Source organism: Sus scrofa, chromosome 2, assembly GCF_054392235.1.
Source record: "Sus scrofa isolate SSC_HxYL_T2T_F1_AM1 chromosome 2, Sscrofa_HxYL_maternal_Yorkshire_Landrace_v2.0, whole genome shotgun sequence".
In the NCBI taxonomy this organism is placed as follows: domain Eukaryota; kingdom Metazoa; phylum Chordata; class Mammalia; order Artiodactyla; family Suidae; genus Sus; species Sus scrofa.
The window spans coordinates 70993883-71021643 of record NC_139384.1 but is presented as its reverse complement, the minus strand read 5'-3'; the positions used below and the strand labels follow the sequence as shown (position 1 = coordinate 71021643).

General features: G+C 45.2%; 1 protein-coding gene across 5 annotated transcripts; it reads left to right on the top strand.

Moving 5' to 3' along the window:
- Nucleotides 1–27761, top strand: LOC110255237 (cytochrome P450 4F3). Of its 5 annotated transcripts, none has more exons than XM_085012577.1 (13): nt 1–125; nt 415–613; nt 6008–6152; nt 7755–7808; nt 7905–8032; nt 11154–11275; nt 12018–12288; nt 12631–12697; nt 12908–13037; nt 22248–22381; nt 22462–22526; nt 22648–22730; nt 27359–27761. In XM_085012577.1, the coding sequence occupies exons 2-13, from the start codon at nt 416–418 to the stop codon at nt 27360–27362; spliced, it is 1401 nt and encodes a 466-aa protein (XP_084868703.1). In that variant the 5' UTR covers nt 1–125; nt 415; the 3' UTR covers nt 27363–27761. The 5 variants fall into 5 exon arrangements, with proteins under 5 accessions (XP_084868703.1, XP_020939262.2, XP_084868706.1 ...); XM_021083603.2 differs by lacking the exon at nt 27359–27761 and adding an exon at nt 22940–23633; XM_085012579.1 differs by lacking the exons at nt 6008–6152; nt 27359–27761 and adding an exon at nt 22940–23633 and having other exon boundaries at nt 14–125.

Below are 27761 nucleotides of genomic sequence, written 5' to 3'. Positions count from 1 at the left end.
GCTTTCAGAGGTCAAGACAGGGAAGAAGTCTCCCCAGGAAGAGGACAGAAGAAGTTGTGTGAGACTAGTTGTCCAGACAGAAGGTGCAGCGCTGGCGTTGGTGGGGCTGAAAGTTCTGGTCCAGGGTAGGCAGGGGCACTGCCCAAGGCAACTTTCCACTGATTCCAAGTGGGCATTTCTTCATTCTCTTCTCTCTTGTCTTTCCCTGTCTCTTCCTCTTCCTCTGGATTTTCCTGGGTCTCCTCCCCTCTCTGAGCCTCAGTCTGCTCATCTCTGAGCCCTTCCTTCTCCAGCACTCACCCCCTTGTTCCTCTCCCTGTATTTGTTTGTCTATTTGTCTCTGCCTCAGAGCTCACCCTCACTGTCCCTTTGCTGAGTCTCAGGAGCTCACTCTCTACCCCGTCTGCCCTGCAGGATGTTGCAGCTGAGCCTGTCCTGGCTAGGACTGGGGCCTGTGTCAGCCTCCCCGTGGCTGCTCCTGCAGCTGGTCGGTGCTACCTGGCTCCTGTCCCGAATCCTGTCCTGGATCTATGACTTCTATGACAACTGCTGCCGCCTCCGGTGTTTCCCGCAACCCCCAAAACGGAACTGGTTTTGGGGTCACTGGGACCTGGTGAGTGTGGGCAACAGGATGGGTCTGAGGGATGATGGTGTGCTGAATTCCCAGGGGTTAGGGATTGGGCTCAGGGAGGTTGGGGTCTGGGGTTGAGCTGGGGTCTAGGGCAGCATAGAAGCAGGGAGAGCATTTTCCTCACTTCCCCACTGGGTCGAACCCTCTCCTCTCCGTCCACCTTCTGCCCCCTCTCTGCCCCAATACTCTTCTTGTTCTTAGCCTTCCTCTGTCAAGGCCTGTTTGGGCTGCCTGTCTTCCCTACACTAGTTCATATCTGAGGACTTCTCAGGATGGCCTACAGAGAGCTGGGTCCCCTAGTGACCCCATGGTGTCCACTGCTGGTCTTGAGGCCTCCTCAGGGCCACTGTCCAGGGTCTGTCCCTGCCTGGCCCATCTCTGTTGGTTTCAGGTCAGTGTCTGCTCCTCTCTGGGCTTCTGCTTCCCAGAGGAATCAGCTATGACTTCCACCCCTCTTATGCCCCTATGGGGGTACAGCAGGAGCTGAGGAGATGTGTGGTCAGTCTCTCCTCCTCCTCCCCTTCCTCTGGCGTCTGTCTCTTCCAAACTTGTCTTCCACCCTCAGGATATATCGGTGGGCCTCTCTGCTCAACTTGGATAAAAGTGGACCCTTCCCTCTTTCAGAAGGAATCACTCGGACCTAATGGCCAAATTTCCTGGGAGGGTGGGAGGGGGCTCCTGGCCCACCTTCCTAGCCTCATCCCCAGAGCCCCTTCCTCTGTGCTGTGTCAGCTTCCTTTGGCTCTAATCCCAATAAGGACTTTGTCATCACTAGCAAAGGCACAATGTCCAAAACCATTGATTCCAGATTGCATTCTCTGACCACAACTTCCTTTCCTTCTAGCTTCTTTTTTTTTTTCTTCATCTCTCATCCTAGACCTTGCCAGGCTGTCCATTCCCCTGTGCACCCTAGTCCAACAGCTTCTTTTCAATCTGATTTCCTTGGGTACATCAAGTTTAGATTCTCATCCTTTGCACATGGGCTGAAGTCTCTTACCACCTGGGCTTTCCCTCATGGCTCTTTGGAAGACTTTGGCCTTGTGTGAGCTCAAACCCCGACGCCCCCATCCTCTGATCTCTCCTCTATGGTGATGCTAAGGAAGGTCACAAAACAGGACAGAGGGGTGACATGTACATCCCTACCTGCCTGTTTCCAACGGGGCTCATTCTGCTCTCTCTTTGTACACAGAGCTGTTTTCACGCATTGCCTCTATTTCTTTGCTTGCTCTCACCTGCTCCAGTGTGGTTCCCACCCCCACCATGCTCCCACCAGATTACTGTGAGCTCTAGGACTCCAAATCCCATGGACTCCATCCAGCCCCATCTCATCCACCTGCTCACAGCTCTTTGAGCTTGTGGATCCCCTTGTCCTCCTGGACCTCTTTTCCTCTTGGTTCTAGGCCACCCTCCTTCCTTGGTATCTCCTATACCTCCTCATGGCCCTTCTGTCTCCACTTGGCTCTTCCTTTGCTCCACCCTTCCATGTGCAGAAACCCCAGCATCCTACCTCTTTCTTCGTTCTCTCTTAAGACCACCTCCTTACCCCAGGGCTCCAGCTCCTAAGTGGACCATCAGTTCCTTGCATAAGTGACTTCCAAATTCACACCTGACCTGAGCCCGAGGTCATCCTATCCAGCTCCTTCCTCCTCCTCTCATGGCATGGGTGTCTCCTAAACACCAGATTCCTTGGTCAGAATCTGAACTCCTGGCTCCGTCCCCAATTCTGTCCCCACCCTTGGTCTAGTCCATCCTTTCAACACATATTTGGAGCCCTTGAGCCTGCCTTTTTCTCTCACCTGTGCATCTGGCCCTAATGTGCTGCCTCCATAATCTGTCCTTAATCTGTGTGCTCTCTGCATCTCCTCTCACCCTTGGCCCCATCCACCTTCATCTTTCTCCAGGAAGTCTCTCCTAATCTACTCTCTGGCCTCTTTTTAAAAAAAAATTAAAATTATGGTTGATTTACAATGTAGTGTCAATTTCTGCAGTACAGAAAAGTGACCCAGTCATGCATATATGTCCATTCTTTTTCTCCTACTGTCTTCCATCATGTTCTGACACAGAGATTGGATATAGTTCCATGGTCTGTACAGTGGGGCCTCATTGCTTATCTATTCTACATGTAATAGTTTTCACCTACTAACCCTCCAATTTCCCATCCATCTCACTCCCTCCCCCTTGTCTGGTCTCTTCATTGCCACTGTTGTCTCCTCATCCACTGACTCCTTGGCCCTGGAGAAATTCTTCTGAAATTCAGTTTAGACCATGCAACTTCTCGGATGAACACTGTTCAATGAATGCTTATCCCTCAGAAAATAAAGGCTAAGTGTTTCTTGGCCGGGCCCTGGTGTCCTCCTCAGCCTCATGCATGTCATAGTCACTCTGAGCTTCTTGGTTCCTCAGTGAACCAAGCCCTTCTCACCACAGGGCTTTTGCTGTGCTGTTCTTTTGCCTGGAGGCTCTTCCCTTCCTGCAGTTACCCAGTGGATTCCTCCTTATTCTCCCATTTAGCTCAAATATAACTAATTTCTAAAAGCCTCCCTAATAACTCCTCCCACCCAGTCCTTGACCTCTTACTTGGCCTGGCTCTTGCTTACACAGTTAATTATCCAATCATTTGCTTTTTACCCAACTCTACTGAGTAGATGGTAGGTCTGGGAGGCACAGATTAGATCTACAGTGGCCCATCCCAGGGGCTGATATACAGTAGGCACTTAATAAATATTTGCTAATGTGATGGAGGAGGCCTGGGTAGCTTGCCATCACCTCCCTTTGTTATCCAAGGCCAAAATCCTGATTGTCCAGCTCCTCTCCTCTCCTCCCCCAGACCAGCTTGTCACAGAACAGGATGTCCCAAGCTCATTGTAAAGGTTTCCCTAGGTTACATGTCTCAGCCAGCCCCTGAGGCAGCAGGAATGTTACAGAGTTACTGCAGTTCTGGCTCCCCATCCAAGGGCTTGGCATTGGAGGCTTGTGTTGACCTCTCTTCTCTCCTTCCGTGTTTGTTCCTGTGTGATCTTGGCTGAGTCCCTCTCCCTGTCTGGACTGATCTCATCAAGTGTCTCAGGGTCATCAGGGAGCAGGGAGTGGGTGACAAAGGCGAATAAGACTTATATTCCCTTGACTGGAGCACCTGGGACTATTTGTCAGGCTTGATTGGGTCCTCATGAGGGTGAGAATGCTTGACCAGGAGGGGACCCATGCTTCTTCCTCTTGTGGGGTATGTGGTTTCAGCTTCCTCATTTGTAAATGGCATGATTTATGGGAGTGTCCATAGGTTCAGGAGAGATAGCTGGCTTGCTGGGAGATACTATGATAAATTGATGGATAGACAGGATGTTTTAGATAGCTAGATAGATAGATAGCTAGATAGATAGATAGGTAGGTAGACAGATAGATAGACGGATAGATAGATAGACTGTCAGACAGAATGCACTGTGCACAGAGCCTGGGCAGTAGAACAGACTCATAGGTGGGAGAGGCTGCCCTAGTTGATAGGTAGAGTTCACATCTGTCCTGTGGCATCTTCCAGGGCTGGAAGGTCCCAGAACTTTAGACCCTTCACCATCCAAGGACATAGAAGCCATATGGAAAGATGTGGGACCCAAACCCAGAGACAAGTCCTTGGGTCACTGTACCACCCACAAATCTCCCCCATAGGGATCTATTCCTGTGGCCACTCTTAGGCTGGGACCACTCCCGGCATGAGAAAAATCTGTCTTCTCCAGCCAAGGTCAGCTTCCCTGTGGGCAGAGTGTGTCTTCTCCCTGTGCCCTGGGATGCACCCTTGGGACCTGGAGATGTTCCAAGATGCTCCGTCCCCTGGAGAGAAAGAGCAAGAGGAAGCTGAGATTCTCTCTGTCTGTGAACATTCTGACACAGTGTCCACTGCAGGGGCTTCTTCTGGGGTGATGGCCCTTGCCTTGGCTGCCTGTGCCCCCATGGAGCAGGGCTTGAGGGACTTAACTCAGCTGGTGTCCAACCACCCCCAGGGATAGAGGATCTGACTGGGCAGCACCATCTTCCTCATTGTTTTTGCCACTGTGACATTGCCTGGTCTGTCACTGACACCACAGGTGGGTGCTGTGCCAGTATCTGAGTGCTGCAAGCCCCTACCCACCATGCTTCTGCACAGCCCCTCAGGTCCCACAGCCCCTTCTTCTCTTGGGCTCCCATGGTCATATCTTTCTTGCTTTCATTTATTTGCCAACCCCCAATTCTGGACACTGTTTGAAGGTTCTTGGGGAGATAGCCCCAGACTCTGCCCTGGAGGAACCCCAATCTTATACACAGAATTAGAGACACCCCAGTCCTGTGTGGTCAGCGTAGGTCTGAGGGAGAGGTTGGCTGGGAAAACCTAGAGGAAGCAAGGCTTCTGCCATTCAGTCAGGCTGAAAGGCTTCTTGGAGGAAGAGTTGATGCAAGTGCGTCTGGAATAAATAGCAGGCATTTTTTTTTTTTTTTTTTAGCAAAGAAAGCAAAGTGTATTCTGTGGAGAGGACTAGTGCACTCAAAGGCCTGGAGGTGAGAGAGTGTACTCCTGGCTTTTGAGCAATCAGAAGAAGTTCCATGCAGCTAGGATGATGGAGGTGAGAGGCAGGGAAAAGGTGGAGAGGGGTGTAGCATGCGCAGGACTTGAAGAACAAGTAGGGGCAGGAGATTGATTCTGAGAGTGATGGGGAGCTGTGGAAGGTGTTGAGATGAAGGGAAACAGAGATGTTGAGTTGAAGAGTTGAGGAGTTGACAGAGAAATCGGGGCAGAGAGAGATACAGAAAGAGTAAGGGAGAGAGAGAGGACATTCAGAGATACATAATTGAAGGAGAAGAAACTTACATACACAGGTGTATATATGTTACCCATCTATCTGTCTATCCATCTATCCATCCATTTTCCATTCATCTCTCCACCTCTCATCTATATCCATCTAGTTATACATCCATCTATAATTTATTTATCTAGTCATCATCTATCATATATCCATCCATCCATTCATCTATCCGTTCCTCTTTCAATCCACCCATCTGTCCGCCCATCAAATCATTTTCCTATCCACCCACCATCCATTTATCTACTATCTATCTATCCATCTTTCCAAAAATATCTATCTACCCATCCATCTATTATCTCTTCATATTCCCCACCCCCTGTGTTTTTCTGTTTACAATTCAGATACGAACAGAACAATGGACAGAGAGAGGCACATAGGTAGGTATGAAAAAAGAGAGACCAACAGAGAGAATCTGACTTGGTGAGATGGAGGGAAGTATAGAAAAATAACCCAGGTAGTAGGGGAGAAGGGGGTGAGTGGGTGTGGTGGGTTGGGGGATAGAGTTGGCAGTTGTAGTTTCTGAGGCCTCATCCCCATCCTTTCCCAGGCGAAGAGCAATGAAGAGGGCTTGCAGCTGATAGAAGACATGGGCCGCTTATTTTGTGATGTCTACCTCTGGTGGCTAGGGCCCTTCTATCCCATCCTGCGGCTTGTCCACCCCAACTTTGTTGCTCCCCTGCTCCAGGCCCCAGGTATCTCCTGGTAGCGCTCCCTACCCCAGGCTCCCCCTGCTCCTGCTCCAAGCCCTTCCCATTCCTCCACAGACCAGGTTGTGCAGGGGAATGCGCAGCATCGACAGAGACCTGCTGGTTCCTCTGGGCAGGTCCTTGGCTCTCTCTGGTTGCCAAAAATCTCTTCCAGTTTTGGGTGGTGGTGTAAACTCAACCCTGTTGGTCTAAGAAAGGGGATCTCTTGAGTGAAAAGCTCAGGGAGCATTGCCTTCAGGCATGGCTGGATCTAGGTTTTCAAGCAGTGTCATTGGGAATCTGTCTTCATCTCAAAGCTGTGTGTTCTTCTTCTTCATGCTGGTAAAGATGAATCCCAGAAGGTCAATCCCCGCTGACAAGTGAGCTCACGCCCCACAGACCCAGGAAAAGTTGCAGAATTCCCTTAAAGTGGAGTGGCCTGGGTCACAGGGACCACTTCATCACCTAATAACTGCAGCTGAATTGGTGAGGCTGAGTGTCATATGGTCGGCTCTGGAGCAGGGGATGGGGTGGCACAGCTGCCCTCATAACTACTTGGGTTGACGGTGGAGGAAGTATGGGGTGCTGGTCCCAGGAAAAGGAGATAGACATTGGACAGGCAGATACTGCAGCTATTCATCCACCAGCCACCCTGCTAGGTGGGCATTTCCAGGGTGGGGAAAAAGAGGTTCAGGGAAGCATAGTAACTTCTCAAGGCCACGTAGCATGTGAAGCTTGCCTCCTAGTTCTGTGTATTCTCTGCTGCCTGAGCTGCCTCTGATGGAAGGAACCCTAAGCCAGAAGGTGATGTGGGGGTAGGGAGATGGCCAGAGTACTGTGTGTGTGGGGCAGGGATACCACCCGACCTCAGGTTGGCCCACTGTGTCTGATTGGTCCTGGGGGCCTCTGGAGGCTTAAGGGGACAGGGAGAGCTCTTCATGGTGGGTGGAGCTCAGTATCTGAGTGGGACAGCATCTTCTGGTCCCTTTCAGCACAGAGGGTCCCCTTGAGCCTAAGCACCTGATGCTAAGGGTAGGGTGAAGGAGGATACTGAGGAAGTCTAGGTCACGCCCAGACTCTGTCTGTGCCCTTAATGGGACAGTGTTTAAGTCCTATCTGGGGCCTCTCTGTGGGACATGCTAAGATTGTGTCATGTTGCCTCAGGCCCAGGTCAGGGCTATGCCATGTTAGGACATATCATGTATGCTGTTTCATGTTAAGGCATGCTAATATATATTGGGGTGATGTTGGGTGTTCTAGGAGATGTCAGAGAGTGATGGGGCAAATGTGGTGTACTAGGTTCCTGATAGGTTCCTGTGCTTGGGTGTGTAGAACAGATTAGTCCTCCTAAGAACCGCGTCAAGGTGTGCCGAGACCTGTTGTGCCATGTTGGATTGCATCTAAGTATGTAGGAGTGTGTGTGTTGGCTCTGCCTTTGTTCTACTCTGTGCTGCAGCCTGGTCTTGTCCTCTCTTACCTCCCCCCTCCTCCCTGTTTCCCCTGCCCTTGGTCCCATTCCTGCCATGCTGGGATTGGAGGGGGAATGTAGAGCAAAAGTCCCTCCCTTTCTCCTCTCCATGGTCCCTGATGTTCCATCTCTCATGTCAGCCACCATCATACCCAAGGATATGCTTTTCTACAGCTTCCTGAAGCCCTGGCTGGGTGAGTAACGGGGAGTGACGGAGGTTGGGGACAACCTTGGGGGTCTGGGGGAAGGTACTGCCCTTCTTGCTCACTCCCCATGGTTGCCCCTGCTAGGGGTTGGGCTCCTGCTGAGTGCTGGTGAGAAGTGGAGCCACCAGCGCCGCCTGCTGACACCTGCCTTCCACTTTGATATCTTGAAGTCATATGTGAAGATTTTCAACAGGAGTGCAGACATCATGCATGTGAGTTTCTAGAACCCAGGTTCCCAGCTGGAGCCTTGAGAAAGGCGGAGTGGCCTCGGACACAAATAGTCTGGAATCCTGCTCTGCTGAATGGCTTTTTGTCGGGGGTGGCATCACTGATTTTCCTCTCGAAGCCTCAATTTTCTCATCTTTAAAATCAGGATAATAATCCCTTCTGAAAGGGTGGTCAAGATGATGTAAAGGAATCATGTTTCTAGCCCATAGTAGATGATCAGATGGCTTTAGTTTCTAGTGTGCCTCATGCAAGCTCTGTAATTTCAAGATAGAAATAATAAAGATTGCAAGTTCTTTTTTTTCCTTTTTATAGTTGCACCTGTAGCATATGGAAATTCCTGGGCTAGGTGTCGAATCTGAGCCGCAGCTGCCAATCCACTCCACAGCCACTGCAACACCAGATCTGACCGGTGTCTGAGACCTAAACCACAGCTCATGATAACGCTGGATGGTTAACCCACTGAGAGAGGCCAGGGATTATACTCATGGATACTAGTTCCTGCTGAGCCAGAATGGTAATTTCTGCACTGTAATTCCTTATGCTTTACATACCACCTTAAATTCTCTTGCTTGAGTTAGGGTTTATTATCATTCATGAGATGCTGTGTCAGTTGTTTTGCTCAAATCAGAGGTATACCTGCTGGCCTACACCACAGCCACAGCAACACCAGATCAAAGGCTCATCTGCAACCTATACCACAGCTCACAGCAACACCAGATCCTTAACCCACTGAGCAAGGCCAGGGATCAAACCCACAACATCATGTTTCCTAGTTGGATTCCTTTCTGCTGTGCCACAATGGGAACTCCTGTTTTGCTCTTTTTATCCTAGCTGGAATCACTCCTGTGTCTGTGGTCATGTGTGGGTTTGGCAGACAGCTCTGCTGACTCAGGTTCAGCTCTGTTGCATATTTGGAGCTTGGCTAGCTATCGGCTGATCTAGGATAGCCTTGGTGGGGAAGCAGACTCTTGCTTTTGTCCCTCATCCTCCAGTAGGCTAGCCTGGGCTTGATTACATGGTGGAGACTTTTCCAAGAGAACAATTAGAAACATGTAGTACTAGAGTTCTCGATGTGGTGCAGTAGGTTAATAATCTGGTTTGTCTCTGTGGAGGTGCCAGTTTGATCCCTGGCCCAGCCTAGTAGATTAAGGGTGCAGCATTGCTGCAGCTGTGGCTTAGGTTGTATTTAATTCCTGGCTAGAACTTCCATATGCCCCGGGGGTGCCTGAAAAAACATGTGACACCTTTTGAAGCCTAGTTTCAGAACTAGCACACCATGGTTTTCTGTTCGCTGATCGAAGCAAGTTGCATACTCAGCTCAGACTCAGGAGACGAAGAAAGAGGTTCCGTCTCCTAATGGAAGAGCCACACAGTCTTATTGCAAAGATAGGGAGAGACAAAGAAATGGTGACTTTTTCGTAGTTGTCTACCACTATGGTAATGACGAAGATGATATGGTAGTTAATAGTTATTTTTTTTAAAGCAACTTAAGTAATTTAATAATTGGAATATTACCCTAAAGGGAAAACACAAAGCGGTAGTTCTAGTTAAAATGAATTCTTGGAAATTAGTCTGGTATGATCATATAACTTAATCTTGATTTTATGACAATTTTAGCAATTCTAACACTATTCTAGATGATGCGAAGGCTTTAATTTCTCAAAAAGTCCAATTACTGTAGTTTGAACATCCTGTTTTCTATACTAGCTTTATTGGTCAGAGAAGCTAACATTGCTTTTATGATGACGACGACGATGATGATGATGCTGGCCATACCCACAGCATGCGGAAGTTCCCGGGCCAGGGAATGAACCCATGCCATAGCTATAACCAGAGAAACAGCAGTGACAACACTAGTCACAGGGATCTCCTCATTATTATTCATAAAAATATGAGCCTATGTGTACCACTAAATTAAATGACAATAACTAATGTTTTCCTAAAAAGATAGGTTTTCGTAACTTCAGACGCTACTGAAATAACAGTTATTTAACACATTGGAAATCCCAAACCATGTGCCAATTCTTTGGCATGTGGTGTCTAATTTATTTTCACATTCCTATGAAGTAGAGATGATATAATTGTCACACTATAATGGATGAAATGGGAGGCCAGTGAGGTTAGGGCCTTGCCAAGGATCACACCCTAGGAAGGATGCTATGTGTGGTGGCACAGCAACTCTAACTTGGTTTGTCCAATACCAAAGCAAGTCATCTGAAGTGTTACTAAATATTTGACACTGGAAAAGCCCAGTGGAAAGCAATGAATTGACCAAGGGTGCTGGGACCAGCTCAGCAGGTGAGGGCCAAAGAATGGGTGCTGTGGAACTTAAGAAAAAGTTAATGTAAAACATGACACAGGGACATTTATCTTAATTAAAGGTGGGAACCGGGGGACTCAAGGTCTCAGGGACCAAGAGTGCTGCCTCAGGAAATGACAATGCTTTTATTGTGCTCTTTAGGATTACCACAAGTGAAAAGGGGGTTGTAGGTACAGGATACAGGTTTTTTTTTAAAGAACTTTTTTTATTTTAAAAGTTCTTTTATTATTTTAAAAATCACATAGCTGGTAGATGGTTAAGCTTTTATTCTGACATTTAGGCATTTAACAATCATTAGCATTTGAGGAAACTTGGCATTAGCTGTCTATGCATATCATCTAGAGAATCATCATTGTGCTTCCACAAATGGCTTGCCTATCTGAGGCAACCTGACATGCCTAGGTTTGCACCTTGTTCTCCTTGCTAATGCATATTTTGCTAACAACTGCTCATAAACAACTTGGGACCATGAGGTTCCTCTTCCTCTTATTTTAACAGGACATATCATGCTGTGGAAATGGCGTGCCAATCTGCACAGGTCTGGCATTATGTCCTCATTCAGCTGACCACATGAATAACTTATGCCTTTAGGTCTTTGTTCTTAAGCTTAAGTCATTTGTCAGCACTGTGACTGTTTTTCAAGCAGGAATATGGGGTAAAGTAAAGCAGGACAAGGACAGAGACCAAGAGACAGGGTCTGGGGGAGTGCATCTTGGTGTTTGGGGTTGGAGAGGGGCTCAGGGGAGGCAATACCCAGCCCAAGCTCTGCCCTCTTCTCTGTCCAGGCCAAGTGGCAGCGCTTGGCCTCAGAAGGCCACACCCGTCTGGACATGTTTGAACACATCAGCCTCATGACTCTGGACAGTCTGCAGAAATGTGTCTTCAGTTTTGACAGCAACTGCCAGGAGTGAGTCTTGTCCCAGGGCCTGGAACCATGAGCCATAGACCCAAGGGAGTGGATGGGGTAGGGGGAGGACTGAGCAGGGTGATCAGAAGGGCCCTCCTGGAGGAGGTGGGTGAGGGGTGGACACTGAAGGTCAGGAAGGGGAAAGAGAAGGTGAGATCCTCTTGGTCAGGCAGAACTGCTTGATAGAGGCCAGGAAGCTAGTGTGAGCCAAGTGGGTGTAAGAGTGAGGAGAGACATTGGAAATAAGGTTGGAGGAGTGGGCAGGGGCTATAGCTTAAGGACATTCCAAAGCCAGACAAAGAGGATATGAACTTTTTGCTGAGGTTTCCAGGGAGCCAGGGAAGGTGCTCAAGCAGATGTGGGTTGTGGTCAAAGCGGAGTTTGGACATCTGACTTGGGCAAAGCCTGGCTGTCATGTGGACAGAGGATGGAAGGAGACCCCAGAGAGGAGGAAGCTTGACGTTGGTGGGGAAAATGGGGCAGATTTGGGAGAAGCTGAGGAAGAATGGCAGGGGCAGATATTGTGTAGGAGCGAGGAGAGATGAGCGTGATTCTCAAGCTCCGCCCTGAGATCTAGGACATGAGGCAGTTGACAGAGATGGGAGGCAGCGAGAGAAACCTGATGGGAGGGCACTCTTTTCTGGCTGGGATGTGGTCCTGGGTTCCTGACTGGAAGGGCTCCCAGGGTTTCCTGTGTGTTAAGGAGCTGCTTCTCAAGGCTCTCTCTGGTGTGACTGTGTAGGAAACCCAGTGAATATATTACTGCCATCTTAGCACTCAGTGCCCTGGTGATAAAACGGTGCGAGCAGATCTTCCTGCACAAGGACTTCCTGTACTACCTCACCCCCGAAGGGAGGCGCTTCCGCAAGGCCTGCCGCCTGGTGCACGACTTCACAGATGCCGTCATCCAGGAGCGGCGTTGCACCCTCATTAGTCAGGGTTCCCAAGACTTCCTTAGGGCCAAGGCTAAGGCCAAGACTTTGGACTTCATTGATGTGCTCCTGCTGGCCAAGGTAGGCTTCTCTGGGATCTAAATTCAAGAGGTAGGTAGACTGGATCTTGGTTTCACATGTCAGAGCAAAGAACATGGACTTGATCGAGAGAGGGCTAGGGAGTCACAGAGGGTGCTTGAGGAAGGGAGGGACAGGTCGGTGAGCAGTTTCAGACGTGGCTGTGTAGAAGGCTGCCTGGAAGGAGTAAACAGGAGGCAGGAGACCAAGGAGGAGGGCTGTGGGGTGGGCTCTGGAGCTGACGAGGGGATGATCCTGTTTGGATGGTGGAGCTTCAGGGACAATTTCAGGTTAGGCTCAGGTGTCCTCTGAGCTGATGTGATTTGGGGGGTGCTTTCTCTCCAGGATGAAGACGGGAAAGGACTGTCAGATGAGGACATCCGAGCCGAGGCTGACACCTTCATGTTTGCGGGTGAGGGTCCCGGTGTGGGACTTCGGAACAGGCAGGGGTCTCTTCATGTGAGGGACTTGGCTGGTGGCCCTGGATCACCCCGTTTGGCCATCTTTCCCATGTTATTTGAGGTGGTGGGGGTGGGGTGGGGGGCGTCTTACCATGAGGGTGCTGTCGACCCTTTGGTGCTGAAGTATCCCAGAGACCCAAGCCTGTTTGGCTGCCCTTCAGGCCATGACACCACCGCCAGTGGCCTCTCCTGGGTCCTGTACAACCTGGCAAAGCATCCGGAGTACCAGGAGCGCTGCCGGAAGGAGGTGCAAGAGCTCCTGAGGGACCGTGAGCCTAAGGAGATTGAATGGTGAGTGCATGTCCACATGGTGTCTTCCTGAACCCTTCTTATTGGCTCTAGTCCCCAGCTGGGAAAGGGGAAACAAATATATATATATATATATATATATATATATATATATATATATATTTATTATTCTGTCATTATTGCTTAGTGGGCATAGGAGCAGAGCCCATAGGCAAAGTGTGGTGCCCAGTCTGAACAGCTGAGGCTTTGGGGATGAGAAGATCTGAGTGTCTTCATTAATGCCCCACTAACTGGCTATGTGACTTAAGAAAATCAGTCCCCTTTTTCTGAATAGTGTTTTCTCCTCTATGAATTGGGGGGTGGGGTGAGGAATCTCCCCTCCACAGGTGCTACTTGGAGAATTGTGACAATGCAGAACAGATGCAGCACAGTACATGTTCAATATATTAACATCCTCTCTCCTCCCTTGCTCTTCTGCTTGAAGTTGCATTGTTTCTCCAAAGACCCCCATTGCCCTGAATTTTTGCTCTTTCCTCTAATTCCCATCTAATATTCTATCCCAGGGGTTCCGAGGAAATCTCTCGGGGGTCCACCTCTTTGCTCAGGAAACATATCTATACTTCCCCTTTTCCAGTTCAGAGTCTAGTCCCATTTGAGTCCTACATGGTCCAGCCTGGGGCAGAGAGGAAAGGAGGTGAGGCTTCATAGTGAAGAAGTGAATATCATTTTGCCACCTGGGTGTGGGCATTGTATGGTGCTGCAAGCCAAGGGGTTAACTTGTGCAAAGGCCAGGATGGAAGCATGCAAGAGTGAGCCTGGGATGTCTGGGAGGAGATAAAGGTGGTTGGCTCCTTGTGAAATCTACAGTGTGAGGATCAGAGAGGTTCCTGTTAAAGCTGGAGCTGGGAGTGGAAGCCCTTTTTGGACTGCTTTGGAAAGCACATCAAGCGTTTTCAAGCGTTTGGGAATTTAATATCGGAGAAAAGATACAAATGGGCAGGATGCCACCCTTAGGGAAGTGTCACATGGGGCAGAAATGCTCAGGCAGTAGTGGCCTTCTGTGCTGAGTCATTGGCTGTAGGCTGCCAGGGAAAGTGTGGCCTTGCTATGAATTTTGCAGCAGAGCCCAGGGATCGTATAGCTGGAGGCTGTCAGGTAACAGCACTCCTTGAAGTTGTACATCAAGGTCCTTTCTTTCTTTTCTTTCCTTCCTTTCTTTCCCTTCCTTCCTTCCTTTCTTTCTCTCTCTCTCTTTTTTGTCTTTTTGTCATTTCTTGGGCCACTCCCGTGGCATATGGTGGTTCCCAGGCTAGGGGTCAAATTGGAGCTGTAGCCACCGGCCTATGCCAGAGCCACAGCAACACGGGATCCGAGCCGCATCTGCAACCCACACCACAGCTCACAGCAACGCCAGATCCTTAACCCACTGAGCAAGGCCAGGGATCGAACCCGTAACTTCATGGTTCCTAGTCAGATTCGCTAACCACTGAGACACTACGGGAACTCCTCTTTCTCTCTTCTTTCTTCTACCTTCCTTTATCTCTCTTTCCTTCCTTTCCTTCCTTCCTGCCTTTGTTCTATTCTTTCTTTTTTCTTTTTAGGGCCAAACGCATGTCATATTAAGTTTCCAGGCTATGGGTTGAGTCTGAGCTGTAGCAGTCAGCCTTTGCCACAGCCATTGCAACTCAGGGTCCAAGACATGTGACCTACACAACAGCTCACGGCAATGCTGGATCCTTAACCCACTGAGCGGAGCCAGGGATAAAACCCTCATCCTCAAGTATACTAGTAGTGTTCGTTACCACTGAGCCACAACAGGAACTCTAGGAAATTTTTTCTTAAAGGGAGATCTATGACCAACATGGAGAGCACTGGGAATCCATGGAAGATGTTTGAACATGGGTGGGAGCAGTTCAGATATGGGTATTAAAAATATCTCTTTGGAGCTCCCATCATGGCGCAGCGGTAATGAATCTGATTACTAACCATGAGATTGTGAGTTCAATCCCTGGCCTCACTCAGTGGGTAAAGGATCCAGCGTTGCCGTGAGCTGTGGTGTAGGTCGCAGACACATCTGGGATCTGGCATTGCTGTGGCTCTGGTGTAGGCTGGCAGCGACAGCTCCGATTAGACGCCTAGCCTAGGAATCTCTATATGCTGCAGGTGTGGCCCTAAAAAGACAAAAAAAGACCAAAAAAAAAAAAAAAAAGAGAAATATCTCCTTTTAGCTACAGGGGCAAACTGGAGGTGAATGAGATGCAGTCTGGGGGACAAGGGGGAAGATTCTGGGCCAAGGACTAAAGGACAGAGAATAAGTGTTGGACTGGAGAAACATTTTGAAGATAGTACCCTCAACTTGAAGGCTTTGCTCAGCACAGCAGTCCTTGAGGTGGAAAAATGTTTTTGTGCTTCTTCCAACTTCAAAAAAATTAGTCCCTTGGTAAAATCTAAACAGTATGAAAGGGTTTACAATATAAGCTTCCCATCAACCCTCCCAGGTTTATTGAGATATAATTGTTTTATAACATTATGTAAGCTTAAGGTGTACAACATGATGATTTGATATATGTATATATTGCAAAATAATTACAATAAGGTTATTTAACACATCCATCACCTCCCATAAGCCTCTGTCAGATGCCAGCATCCCAATCCCATTCCTTCCTTCTATGGTTTCCGGTGTCCTTCCAGACTTTGTTCAGTCTGTCCCTACATTAATCTGTTCACTGTCTCTCCTGCCTTATTCATTCTATCTTATGTCTCTACAGCACAGAGTATGTACAGAGCTTTCAGGCATGATCCTTGACAATATAGCTTCAAGATCCTTTCATTTATTAAGTTTTGGAAAATTAACTTTAAGTTTCAAAGTCAATAATAGAGTAGGTGGGGTTTTATTTTTGCACCAAATGAAACATCCTGATAAGATTAGGTTATTAGAGTTTAATATAAACAGACACACACATTTGGTCATTTGTTCTTTTCAGTCAATAATGCATCTTAGAGCTCCTTCTCTTTGAGTGCTGCATAGCATTTCTTACTCAAGCTGCTTCTGTTGGGGACATTTATGTAGACATTTTCAGTTATAATAAATTTTGTCAAGTTGCCTTTCAGCATCTCTGTACTAATTTACTGTGCACAGTGGGACAGGACTAGTTAATCCCTGTATTATTCTTCTTGATAGCTATATAGTATTCTATTATATGTATGTACCATAATTTATCTAAATGTTTCCCCATCAATTTGTATCTTTTCCAAGCCTTTTGCTATAATAAACCTGAGGCAATGAACATCCACTTTGCTTATATGTGTGGATGTTTTTCTTGGACTAATTCTAGAAGTGGTGTTCCTGGAACAAAGACCATTTGAGTTTTGCAATTTAATTAGCAAATTCGTTTCTACAAACAGATTTTAAGAGTGGCAGTGTCCTCATATCCTCACCAACAGTGTGCATTATAAAATTTAAAAATTTGCCAATCTCTTAGGTGAAATATACTTTATTATTTCAGTGAATATCTCTTTAAATATAGGTAAAGTTGAGCACTGTTTTCATATTTATTTTATTTTATTATTATTTTTAAAATTGTAGTCAATTGTTATTTCCCCAATACATTTTTTTTCTACTGTACAGCATGGTGACCCAGTTACACATATATGTATACATTCTTTTTTCTCACATTATCATGCTCTATCACAAGTGACTAGACATAGTTCCCAGTGCTACACAGCAGGATCTCATTGCTTATCCATTCCAAAGGCAACAGTTTATATCTATTAACCCCAAGCTCCCTATCCATCCCACTCCCTCCCCATCCCCTTTGGCAACCACAAGTCCATTCTCCAAGTCCATGATTTTCTTTTCTGTGGAAAGGTTCATTTGTGCTATATATTAGATTCCAGTTATAAGTGATATCATATAGTATTTGTCTTTCTCTTTCTGACGTACTTCACTCAGTATGAGAGTCTCTAGTTCCATCCATGTTGCTGCAAATGGCATTAGTTTGTTCTTGTTGATGGCTGAGTAGTATTCCATTGTATATATACCACATCTTCTTTTTTTTTTTTGTTTTTGTTTTTTTGTTGTTGTTGTTGTTGTTGTTGTTGTTGTTGCTATTTCTTGGGCCGCTCCCGCAGCATATGGAGGTTCCCAGGCTAGGGGTTGAATCGGAGCTGTAGCCACCGGCCTACGCCAGAGGCACAGCAACGCAGGATCCGAGCCGCGTCTGCAACCTACACCACAGCTCACGGCAACGCCGGATTGTTAACCCACTGAGCAAGGGCAGGGACCGAACCCGCAACCTCATGGTTCCTAGTCGGATTCGTTAACCACTGCGCCACGACGGGAACTCCTTTTTTTCTTTTTTTTGTCTTTTTTGTTGTTGTTGTTGTTGTTGTTGTTGTATATCTTCTTAATCCATTCATCTGTCAATGGACATTTGGGTTGTTTCCATGTCTTGGCTATTGTGAATAGTGCTGCAATGAACATGCAGGTGCATGTGTCTTTTTCAAGGAAAGTTTTGTCCGGATATATGCCCAAGAGTGGGATTGCAGGGTCATGAGGTAGTTCTATGTATAGTTTTCTAAGGTACTTCCATACTGTTCTCCACAGTGGTTGTACCAGCTTACATTCCCTTTTCTCCATGTCCACTCCAGCATTTGTTATTTGTGGAATTATTAATGATGGCCATTCTGACTGGTATGAGTTGGTACCTCATGGTAGTTTTGATTTGGATTTCTCTAATAAACAGTGATGTGGAACATTTTTTCATGTGCATGTGTATATCTTCCTTGGAGAAATGTCTATTCAGGTCTTTTGCTCATTTTTCCATCAGGTTGTTGGCTTTTTTGCTGTTGAGTTGTATAAATTGTTTGTCTATTTTAGAGATTAGGCCCTTGTCAGTTGCATCATTTGAAACTATTTTCTCTCATTCTGTAAGTTGTCTTTTTGTTTTATTTTTGGTTTTCTTTGCTGTGCAGAAGTTTGTCAGTTTGATTAAGTCCTATTAGTTTATTTTTGCTTTTATTTCTGTTGCTTTGGGAGACTGACCCAAGAAAACATTCATAAAATTGATGTCAGTGAATGTTTTGCCTCTGTTCTCTTCCAGGAGTTTGATGGTGTCTTGTCTTATAGTTAAATCTTCAGGCCATTTTCAGTTTATTTTCATGCATGGTGTGAGGGTGTGTTCTAATTTCATTGATTTGCATGCAGCTGTCCAGGTTTCCAAGCAATACATGCTGAAATGACTGTCTTTTTCCCATTTTATGTTCTTGCCTCCTTTGTCAAAGATTAATTGACCATAGGTGTCTGGGCTTCTTTCTGTGTTCTCTATTCTGTTCCATTGTTCCGTATGTCTGTTTTGGTACCAGTACCACACTGTCTTGACGACTGTGGCTTTGTCATATTTTTTGAAGCCTGGGAGAGTTATGCCTCCTGCTTGGCTTTTGTTCCTTGGAATTGCTTTGATAATTCTGGGTCTTTTGTGGTTCCATATAAGTTTTTGGATGGTTTGTTCTAGTTCTGTGAAAAATGTCATGGGTCATTTGATAGGGATTGCATTGACTCTGTAGATTGCTTTGGGCAGTATGGTCATTTTAACAATACTAATTCTTCCAACTCAGGAGCATGGAATATCTTTCCGTTACTTTACATCTTTAATTTCCTTGATTAATATTTTATAGTTCTCAGCACATAAGTCTTTCACCTCCTTTGTCCTGTTTATTGCAGGTATTTGATTTTTTGCAGTGCAATTTTATTTATTTATTTATTTTTTGTCTTTTTGTCTTTTGTCTTTTGTTGTTGTTGTTGTTGTTGTTGCTATTTCTTGGGCCGCTCCCGCGGCATATGGAGGTTCCCAGGCTAGGAGTTGGATTGGAGCTGTAGCCACCGGCCTACGCCAGAGCCACAGCAATGCAGGATCCGAGCTGCGTCTGCAACCTACACCACAGCTCATGGCAACGCCAGATCGCTAACCCACTGAGCAAGGGCAGGAACCGAACCCTCAACCTCATGGTTCCTAGTCGGATTCGTTAACCACTGCGCCACGACGGGAACTCCTGGGGTGCAATTTTAAAAGGTATTGAATTTTTGTATTCCTTTTCTAACAATTCCTTGTTAATGTACAGAAATGTGACCGTTTGCTGAATGTTAATCTTATATCCTGCTCCTTTGCCGAATCTGTTGATCAGTTCGAGTAGATTTTGGGTTGAGTCCTTAGGGTTTTCTATGTATAGCATCATGTCATCTGCACAGAGTGACAATTTTACCTCTTCTCTTCCATTTTGGATACCTTTTATTTCTTTTGTTTGTCTGATTGCTGTGGCTAGGACTTCCAGTACTCTGTTGGATACAAGTGTTGATGGTGGGCATCCTTGTCTTGTTCCAGATTTTAGTGGGAAGGCTTTCATCTTTTCTCCACTGAGTATTATGTTTGCTGTGGGTTTGTCATAAATGGCTTTGATTATGCTAAGGTATGTTTCCTCTATACCCACTTTGGTAAGAGTCTTGATCATATATGGATGTTGGACTTTGTCAAATGCTTTTTCTGCATCTATTGAGATGATCATGTAGTTTTGGACTTTTCTTTTGTTAATGTGGTGTATGATGTTGACTGATTTACATATATTGAACCATCCTTGTGAACCTGGAATAATCCCACTTGGTCATGATGTATGATCTTTTTTATAAGTTGTTGGATTCGGTTGGTTAAAATTTTGTTAGGAATTTTTGCATCTATATTCATCAAAGATATTGGCCTAAGTTTTCTTTTTCAGTGGTATCTTTGTCTGGTTTTGGAATTAGGGTGACGGTGACATCATAGAATGTTGTTGTGAGTGTTCCTTCTTCAACCTTTAGAAAAAGTTTAAGGAGGATGGGTATAAGTTTCTCTTTGTATATTTTGACCAACCATGTATATTTCTTTTTCTGTAGAGTTTCAGTTTTCATATTTTTTCCTTTACATTTTGAGTTTTTCCTAGTTATTTTTCCTTATTGATTTATAACAACTCTTTAAATGTAAAGAAAATTCATTATTTTTTCTTATGCAAGATTGTTGTTTGACTTTATTTTGGTTTGGTTTCATTTATTTGTAGTCAAATTTATTAACTTTTTTCCTCTTTTTTTTTCTTTTTATCTTTTTTCCTTTTCTAGGACCCCACCAGTGGCATATGGAGGTTCCCAGGCTAGGGGTCTAATCAGAGCTGTAACCACCAGCTTATGCCAGAGGCACAGCAATGTGGGATCCAAGCCGAGTCTGTGACCTACACCACAGCTCACAGCAACACCAGATCCTTAACCCACTGAGTGAGGCCAGGGATCCAACCCGCAACCTCATGGTTCCTAGTCGGATTCATTAACCACTGAGCCACGATGGGAATTCCAACATTTTTTCCTTTACAGCCCCTGTATTTAAAAAAGAAACAAGTCCCTGCTTTGCCTCAGTGGTAACAAGCCCGACTAACATCCAAGAGAATGCATGTTCCATCCTTGGCCTTGCTCAGTGGGTTAAGGATCTGGCATTGTCCTGAGCTGTGCTGCAGGTCACAGACATTGTTTTAATCCTGCTGTTGCTGTGGCTGTGGTTATGGTTGCCAGCTGTATTTCTGATTCCACCCCTAGCCCAGGATCTTCCATATGCCACACGTGCGGCCCTAAAAAGGAAAAAAAAAAAAAAAAAAAAAAAAAGAAAAGAAAAAAAAAAGAAAAAAAAGAGAAAAAAAATCTTGCTTAGAAAAGCCTTTCATACTTTGAGACTAAAATGTAAAACTCTTTGTTTTTCTCTAATGGATTTAATCTATTCAAAAAGGTTTTATTGGATCATGATGTTAAGAATCAAAGTATCCATGAGGATGTGGGTTTGATCCCTGGCCTCACTCAGTAGGTTAAAGGATCTGGTGTTGCCTTGAGCTGTGGTGAGCTGAAAGGTGGTTGGATCTGGTGATGCTTTACCTGCAGCGTAGGCCAGCAGCTGCAGTGCTACTTTGACCCATAGCTTGGGAACCTCCATATGCTGCAGGTGTGGTCCTAAAAAGACATCAAAAAGTATTTTATATATAATTTTAGTTTATTTCATATTTTTGTTATTATTTTTTTATTTAATCCTGTATTCCATATGAAATCTATATTGGTATAAGTATTGAGGTAGGAATTTATTTTTTTCTCTAAATAGCTAACTAATTGTCCCAACAGAATTTAGTGATTATTACATATTTGTCTTAGGGTTTGTGTGTGTGTGTGTGTGTGTGTTTCTTTTTAGGGCCATACCTGTGGCATAGGGAAATTCCCCGGCTAGGGGTTGAATCAGAGCAGCAGCTGCCAGCCAACACCACAGCCACAGTAACACCAAATTCACGCTGCCTCTGTGACTTACACCACAGGTTATGACAACGTGGGATCCTTAACCAACTAACTGAGGCCAGGGATGGAACCTGCCTCCTCATGCATACTAGTTGAGTTCTTAACCTGCTGAGCCACAACAGAAATTACAAATTGACCTAGCTTTAGGTGATCTTTAATTCTTTCAAATTGAATAAGACTACCAAGTTCCTTTCCATCTTCCTCCAAAACTCGATTTTTATTGGATTACATTGATTATATTGACTGATTTAGAAAGAATTGGCACCTTAATTAGGTCATCTTACCCCAGAGAGTGGAGTAGATCTTATTCATGTAAACCCATAAATTCATTATAGAGAATTGTTTTTGCTTTTTAAGCTAATTATATAATTCAAAAAACTTTTAAATGCAAATATATTAATACTTTTAAGAATACCAGTAACTGCTGTGTTTTTGCTCAGAAATGCTTCTAAGGTCTGTTTTCTTCTAGTGACTTTTGTGATTTTTATGATCTAATGCTTAAATTTTTTGGCCATATTGAATTTATTTTATTTTATTTTTAGCAGGTTTCTTTTTTTGTTGGCCCCCACATGGAGCATATGGAAGTTTCCAGGCTATGGGTCGAATTAGAGCTCGGCGGCCGACCTACACTACAGCCACAACAATGCAGAATCCCAGCCCCGTCTGCAACTTACACTAGAGCTCATGGCAATGCTGAGCAATGATAGGGATCAAACCTGTGTCCTTACGGATAATAGTTGGGTTCATTACTTCTTAGCCTCATGGGGAACTCCCTTGAATTTATTTTATTATAGGAGTGAGGGTCAGTGGGGGGTGGTGAGAGTGTCTCACAGGACAGAATCAGGGCCCAGGGGTGTCTCTGTTTTTGCTCCTTGGATAATTGATTTTGGGGGGCTCCTTAGGGACGAACTGGCTCAGTTGCCCTTCCTGACCATGTGCATCAAAGAGAGTCTGCGGCTGCATCCCCCAGTCCCTGGCATCTCCCGTTGCTGTGCCCAGGATGTTGTGCTCCCAGATGGCCGGGTCATCCCCAAAGGTGCCCAAAATGACAGAGGGAGGAGGGAGGTGGTCCTGTCAGCTGAGACCTCGTCCTGACTGCCTCCTCCTTCCCCACAGGGAACATCTGTGTCATCAGTATCTTTGGGATTCATCACAACCCATCCGTCTGGCCAGACCCCGAGGTGCTGCCCCCACTTGGGGAAATCAGACACTTCCCCTCTACTCTATCTACATCTGTCTTTTCTGGGGGTGTCCGGGTGTCCTGAGAAACCCCACCCAGCAGGCCTGTCCTCTCTGCCCCAGGTATACAATCCCTTCCGCTTTGATCCAGAAAGTCCCCAGAAGAGGTCACCTCTGGCTTTTATTCCCTTTTCGGCAGGGCCGAGGTAAGGCTGGTGGGTGTGTGAAGCGGGGATGGTGTGAAGACAGGGGTGGGGTACAGGGGACATGCAAGCCCAGGTTGGGGTGGTCTCAGGCATGGTTAGCCTCCTTCTCTATCCCTGCAGGAGGGGATAGGTGTCCCAGGTAGTTTCTGGGCCTGATGGGGCCTGATGGGGACCTGGGTGCAGTCAGAGCCCCTACTCTCACCCCGCAGGAACTGCATTGGGCAGACGTTTGCCATGACAGAGATGAAGGTGGTCCTGGCACTCACACTGCTGCGCTTCCGCGTCCTGCCAGATGAGGAGGAGCCGCGCAGGAAGCCAGAGATAGTCCTGCGGGCAGAGGGCGGCCTTTGGCTGCGGGTGGAGCCGCTGCGTGGAGGCCAGCAGTGACCCACCACCTCCTGGCCTGGGGTCTACCCTAACCCTAGACACTTCACTTTGTGGAGTCCCAGGAATAAAACTGTGCTGAACCAGCAGGGGGCTCTTGGGTCTCATGAGGATCCAGGGGGGCGGGTGTAGCTGAGAAGGTGGAGGACTGGGATGGAGGGCAATACTGACATGGGAGTGGGGTCAGGAGGACAGAACTACTCTTTAGGGAAGGTGGAGCAGAGAGCTAGATACAGAGGACCTGGATCCACCGCTCCTTGCCATTAGACTACCAAAGTTACCATCCCTGTCTGCCATTTACTAGCTGTTTTGCTTGGGGAAATTGTTTATCTTTCTAAGGCTTAGTTCCTTTATTACAGAATGGTAGCCACCTTCTTGCACTGTTGTTGGGATTGAATAAGCAAGCCTGTCTCAAACGACTGAGTCAGTATCTGATAAATGTCAGTACTCAATAGGGGTGAATTTCCTTCCTATTTCTTGCATTGCTTTCTCAAATTAAAATGTTTTAAAACCCTCAAAGTTGTGTTTAAATTTTGGAAAATGTGGAAACCTGTTGTTGAAGAAATCTATCTTTAGAAGATAGATTCAGTAGATTCAAAGCCTCCACAGTTGCATCTGTGACATTGTTCCAGGGGTTTTTATGTGAAGCTGGCCAGAAGCTAGGAACTAAATTTTTATTTTTTTCTCCTCAGAGCATGGCCCTGGACTTCATTCTGATCTAGGTATTCTCGCCAATTGGGGTCATGTGGGTCCACACTAGTGAGAGGAATAGTGAGAGGGCACGTGTGGGGCTGCTCCTTCAGAACTTGGCACAGCAGCTGCCCCAGGCTTTGCCCCATTCAGCCCCCATAAATCACAGTGATATTAGTGGCACCTGTGGCATCATTGCCCATAGAAATCACAGATATTTTCACATCACATTAGTTATTGCAAATACCTTAAAATATCATTATACTCATCACTACTTCAAATTTATCCTACTAGCTCTTATAATTTAAAAAATTCATTGGAAGCATATATTGCCATGTAACAAATTTTAAAAATATTTTGAGGCGTTCCCACTTTGGCACGATGGGATCAGTGGTATGTCTGCAGTGCCAGAATGCAGATACAGTCTCCAACCCACTGAAATACAGTCAGCACAGTAGGTTAAACGATCCAGTGCCACTACATCTGTGGATCAGGGCACAAGCGCAGCACGGGTTTGACCTCTGGCCTGGGAACCTCCACATGCTGTGAGTGGGCCAAAAAAAGAAAAAAAAAATTTGAGAGTTGCATTTCAATGTAACTGGTTTTCTTTAGAGTTTATGAAGCTTATTTTATGGATTTAAAGATATGATACTCAAAAGGAGCCCACAGGCATCATGGACTGCCGCAGGGGTGGAAGTAGAGAGAGTTGGTGGTTGCACAATATTGTGAATGTACTGGATACATGGAATCGAACACTTGCTAATGGTCAAAATGGTGAATTTATGTTATATGAGGTGTACCTTAACCCCAAAATGCTATTTCATCATATATTTTTTCTTGTTAACCTGGGTTTTACCATAATGCTATATTATGAACATCCTTCTACAACATAAAACCATCCACTTTAACATCTTTCAGTGTTAAGTATTCAAGTCATTATTTTTTAAAATAGCATTATGTTAGTAAAATAATTTAGTTTTTCTCACTTTGCAAGAATTCTCAGAGTTCCCATCGTGGCTCAGCAGTTAACAAACTGGGCTAGTATCCATGAGGACATGGGTTCGATCCCTGGCCTTGCTCAGTGGGCTAAGAATTGGATCCTGAGTTGTTGTGGCTATGTTGTAGGCGGGCAGCTGTAGCTTGAATTCAACCCCTAGCCTGGCAATCTCCATATGCTGTGGGTGAGGCCTTGAAAAAAAAGGAATTCTCTTCATGCAACTTGATTGCTTGAGACATCACTACCAATTATAAATTGAGTTATTCTTAAGTACATAACTTTTGCTGTAGAAATTTCATTTTTAGAAATGGATACAGATACATCCATGGAAGATGTGGGCGTGGTTAAACACTTTTCCTACAACACATAAGGCTTGGAGATTCCACTGGTGTTTTTGGTCCTGTTAACAGATGTCGACCACTGGAAGGGAGAAGGTGATGACATTTTAGCTCCCCCAGGCAAACACTGATTTCATCCTTTCCCCGATCTTCAGGATTGGAGAGATTGACTCACTGGTCAGTGGATGAGTGGTGGGGTTGGGGTAAGTTTGGTCAGCTTGGATTCAGAAATAATTTCTTACCTTCCAAGGAGGTGTTTCAGAACCCAGGTGCCTCAGATCATGAGGAGAACTGAAGGCTTACTAGATGAGATTCTCTGATGAGAAGTGTCTAAATTTTTAAGTATAATAATTTTGACAGAGAATACATTCATTCACTCATTTAAAAAATAAACCCTCAGTGGCAAATATTGGTCTTCCACATGTCCTTTGTTTTCCCATTTTTTAGGCAGACACTTTACTTTTATATATTGTTTTACAGTACATTTATGCAAATTATGTATGTGTTTAGTTACACTCTGCCTCATCTTAAACCTGCATGTAAATTTACAAAATTTACAGAAGTAAAGTTTTCTCTCTTTGGGGTAGTGTTCTGAGTTTCGAAAATTGTCAAGAGTTGTGTGACTACCACCACCACAGTCACCCTTAGTAGTCAAAAATCCCTCTCAGCCCAATTCTTGCCAAAACAATGTTCTATTCTCTATTCCCATAGTCTGGCTTCTTTCACTTAACAATGCATTTACAATTCATCCATGTGGCAAGTATCAATTGTGAGTTTCTTTTATTGATAACTAATATTCCATAGTATGGATGGGTTACATTTTCTTTGCCCATTGTAAGAGATGTGGATTGTTCTCAGTTTTTTTCTCTTATGATAAAGCTGCTATGCATATTTGTGTATATTTGTACACAAATTAACATCTGGTAGTGTCAGTTTCTCCCCAGCCATTCTTACAGGTGTTCAATGATATATCACTGGGATTTTAGCTACTGTTTCCTAATTACTAATGATGTAGAACATGTTTTCTTGTATCTATTTGCCATCCATATGTATTCTTTGGTAAAGTACCTGTTCAAATCTTTTGCCCATTAATTTCCCTTGGATTCTTTACCTTTTTTAAACATTAAAGCATAGTCGATTTGCAATGTTGTGCCAATTTCTGCTATACAGCAAAATCACTCAAGTATACATCTATGTACATATGCTTTTTTTTTCTTTTTAGAACCACACCCATGGCATATGGATATTCCTAAGCTAGGGGTCAAATCAGACCTAAAGTTGAGGCCTATGCCACAGTCACAGAAATGCAGGATCCAAGCCATGTCTATGACCTATACCATAGCTCATGGCAATGCCAGATCCCCGACCCATTGAGCAAGGGCAGGGATCAAACCCACATCCTCATGGATACTTGTTGGATTTGTTTCTGCTGTGCCACAATGGGACCTCCAATATATAAACACTTTTTAATATTATTTTTTATCATGGTCTATCCCAGGAGATTAAATATAGCTCCTTGTGTTATACAGTAGGACCTTGTTGTTTATCCTTTTAAATGTAGTAGTTTGTATCTAATAATCCCAACTCCCAGTCCATCCCTCCCCCTCCCCCCTTCCCTTGGTAACTATAAGTCTGTTTTCAATGTCAGTGGGTCTGTTTGTCTTTTGTACATCGGTTCATTAATTCCGTATTTTAGATTCCATATATAAATGACATAATATGGTATTTGTCTTTGCTTGACTTACTTCACTTAGTATGATAATTTCTATATGAGTCCATGTTGCTGTAAATGGCATGATTTCATTCTTTTTTATGGCTGAGTGGTATTCCACTGTGTGTGCGTATCACATTATCTTAATCCATTCATTTGGTGATGAACATTTAGGCTGTTTCCAGTTCTTGGCCATAGTGAATAATGCTGTGATGAACATAGGGGTGTATGTATCTTTTTGAATTATAATTTTGTCCAGATATATACTTAGGAATGGGATTGCTGGATCATATGGTAGTTTCTATCAGTGACCATCTACCAAGATGTATATTGAATTGCACACACCCCTTAGCCAAAAATTATATATATGCTGACTTCCCTCTTACTTCTTCAGAGCAGTTCCTCAGAGCTATCTGAGAGGCCGTCTCCCAGGCTATAATCCTCAATATGGTCCTGCAATAAAACTGAAACTCACTTCTCTTACATTTTGTGTTTTTTTTAATTTTAGTTGACAACAGGATCAAGAGAAACCCTCAAGGCTAGTGTAGCATCCTGGGGCAAGCATCAACCTAAAGCCAGGGATTTGTTCTTCTCGGAACACAGAGGGATTAGCTGAAGCTGAAAGCAACAGCGACCTTTGGCAGAGGACAGATGTCAATCTTCTAATCCCCTCTGATTGCCTCCAGGTTCTTTCCACTGACTACACATATTTTATTTGGTTCAGAGAGGCTGCAGGTTGGTGACCAAAGACTCCTGTTGTAAAGGGGAAAAACAAACCTAATCCTGTATTGGATCTATTTCTTTTGCTCTAATCTTTGTGTTTTGTTGCCTGTGCCTAGTTATGCTGGCTCTGCACCTTTGTGGACAAATGTTGCCTGTACCCTTAAATATACATAATATCCATTTCTCAA

Bases quoted from the DNA above. Each gene is read 5' to 3' on its own strand.
- LOC110255237 (XM_021083603.2), top strand. From the start codon at position 416: ATGTTGCAGCTGAGCCTGTCCTGGCTAGGACTGGGGCCTGTGTCAGCC. The intron at 614-6,007 runs GTGAGTGTGGGC...ATCCTTTCCCAG, and splicing joins TTTGGGGTCACTGGGACCTG to GCGAAGAGCAATGAAGAGGG. The intron at 8,033-11,153 runs GTGAGTTTCTAG...TTCTCTGTCCAG, and splicing joins GGAGTGCAGACATCATGCAT to GCCAAGTGGCAGCGCTTGGC.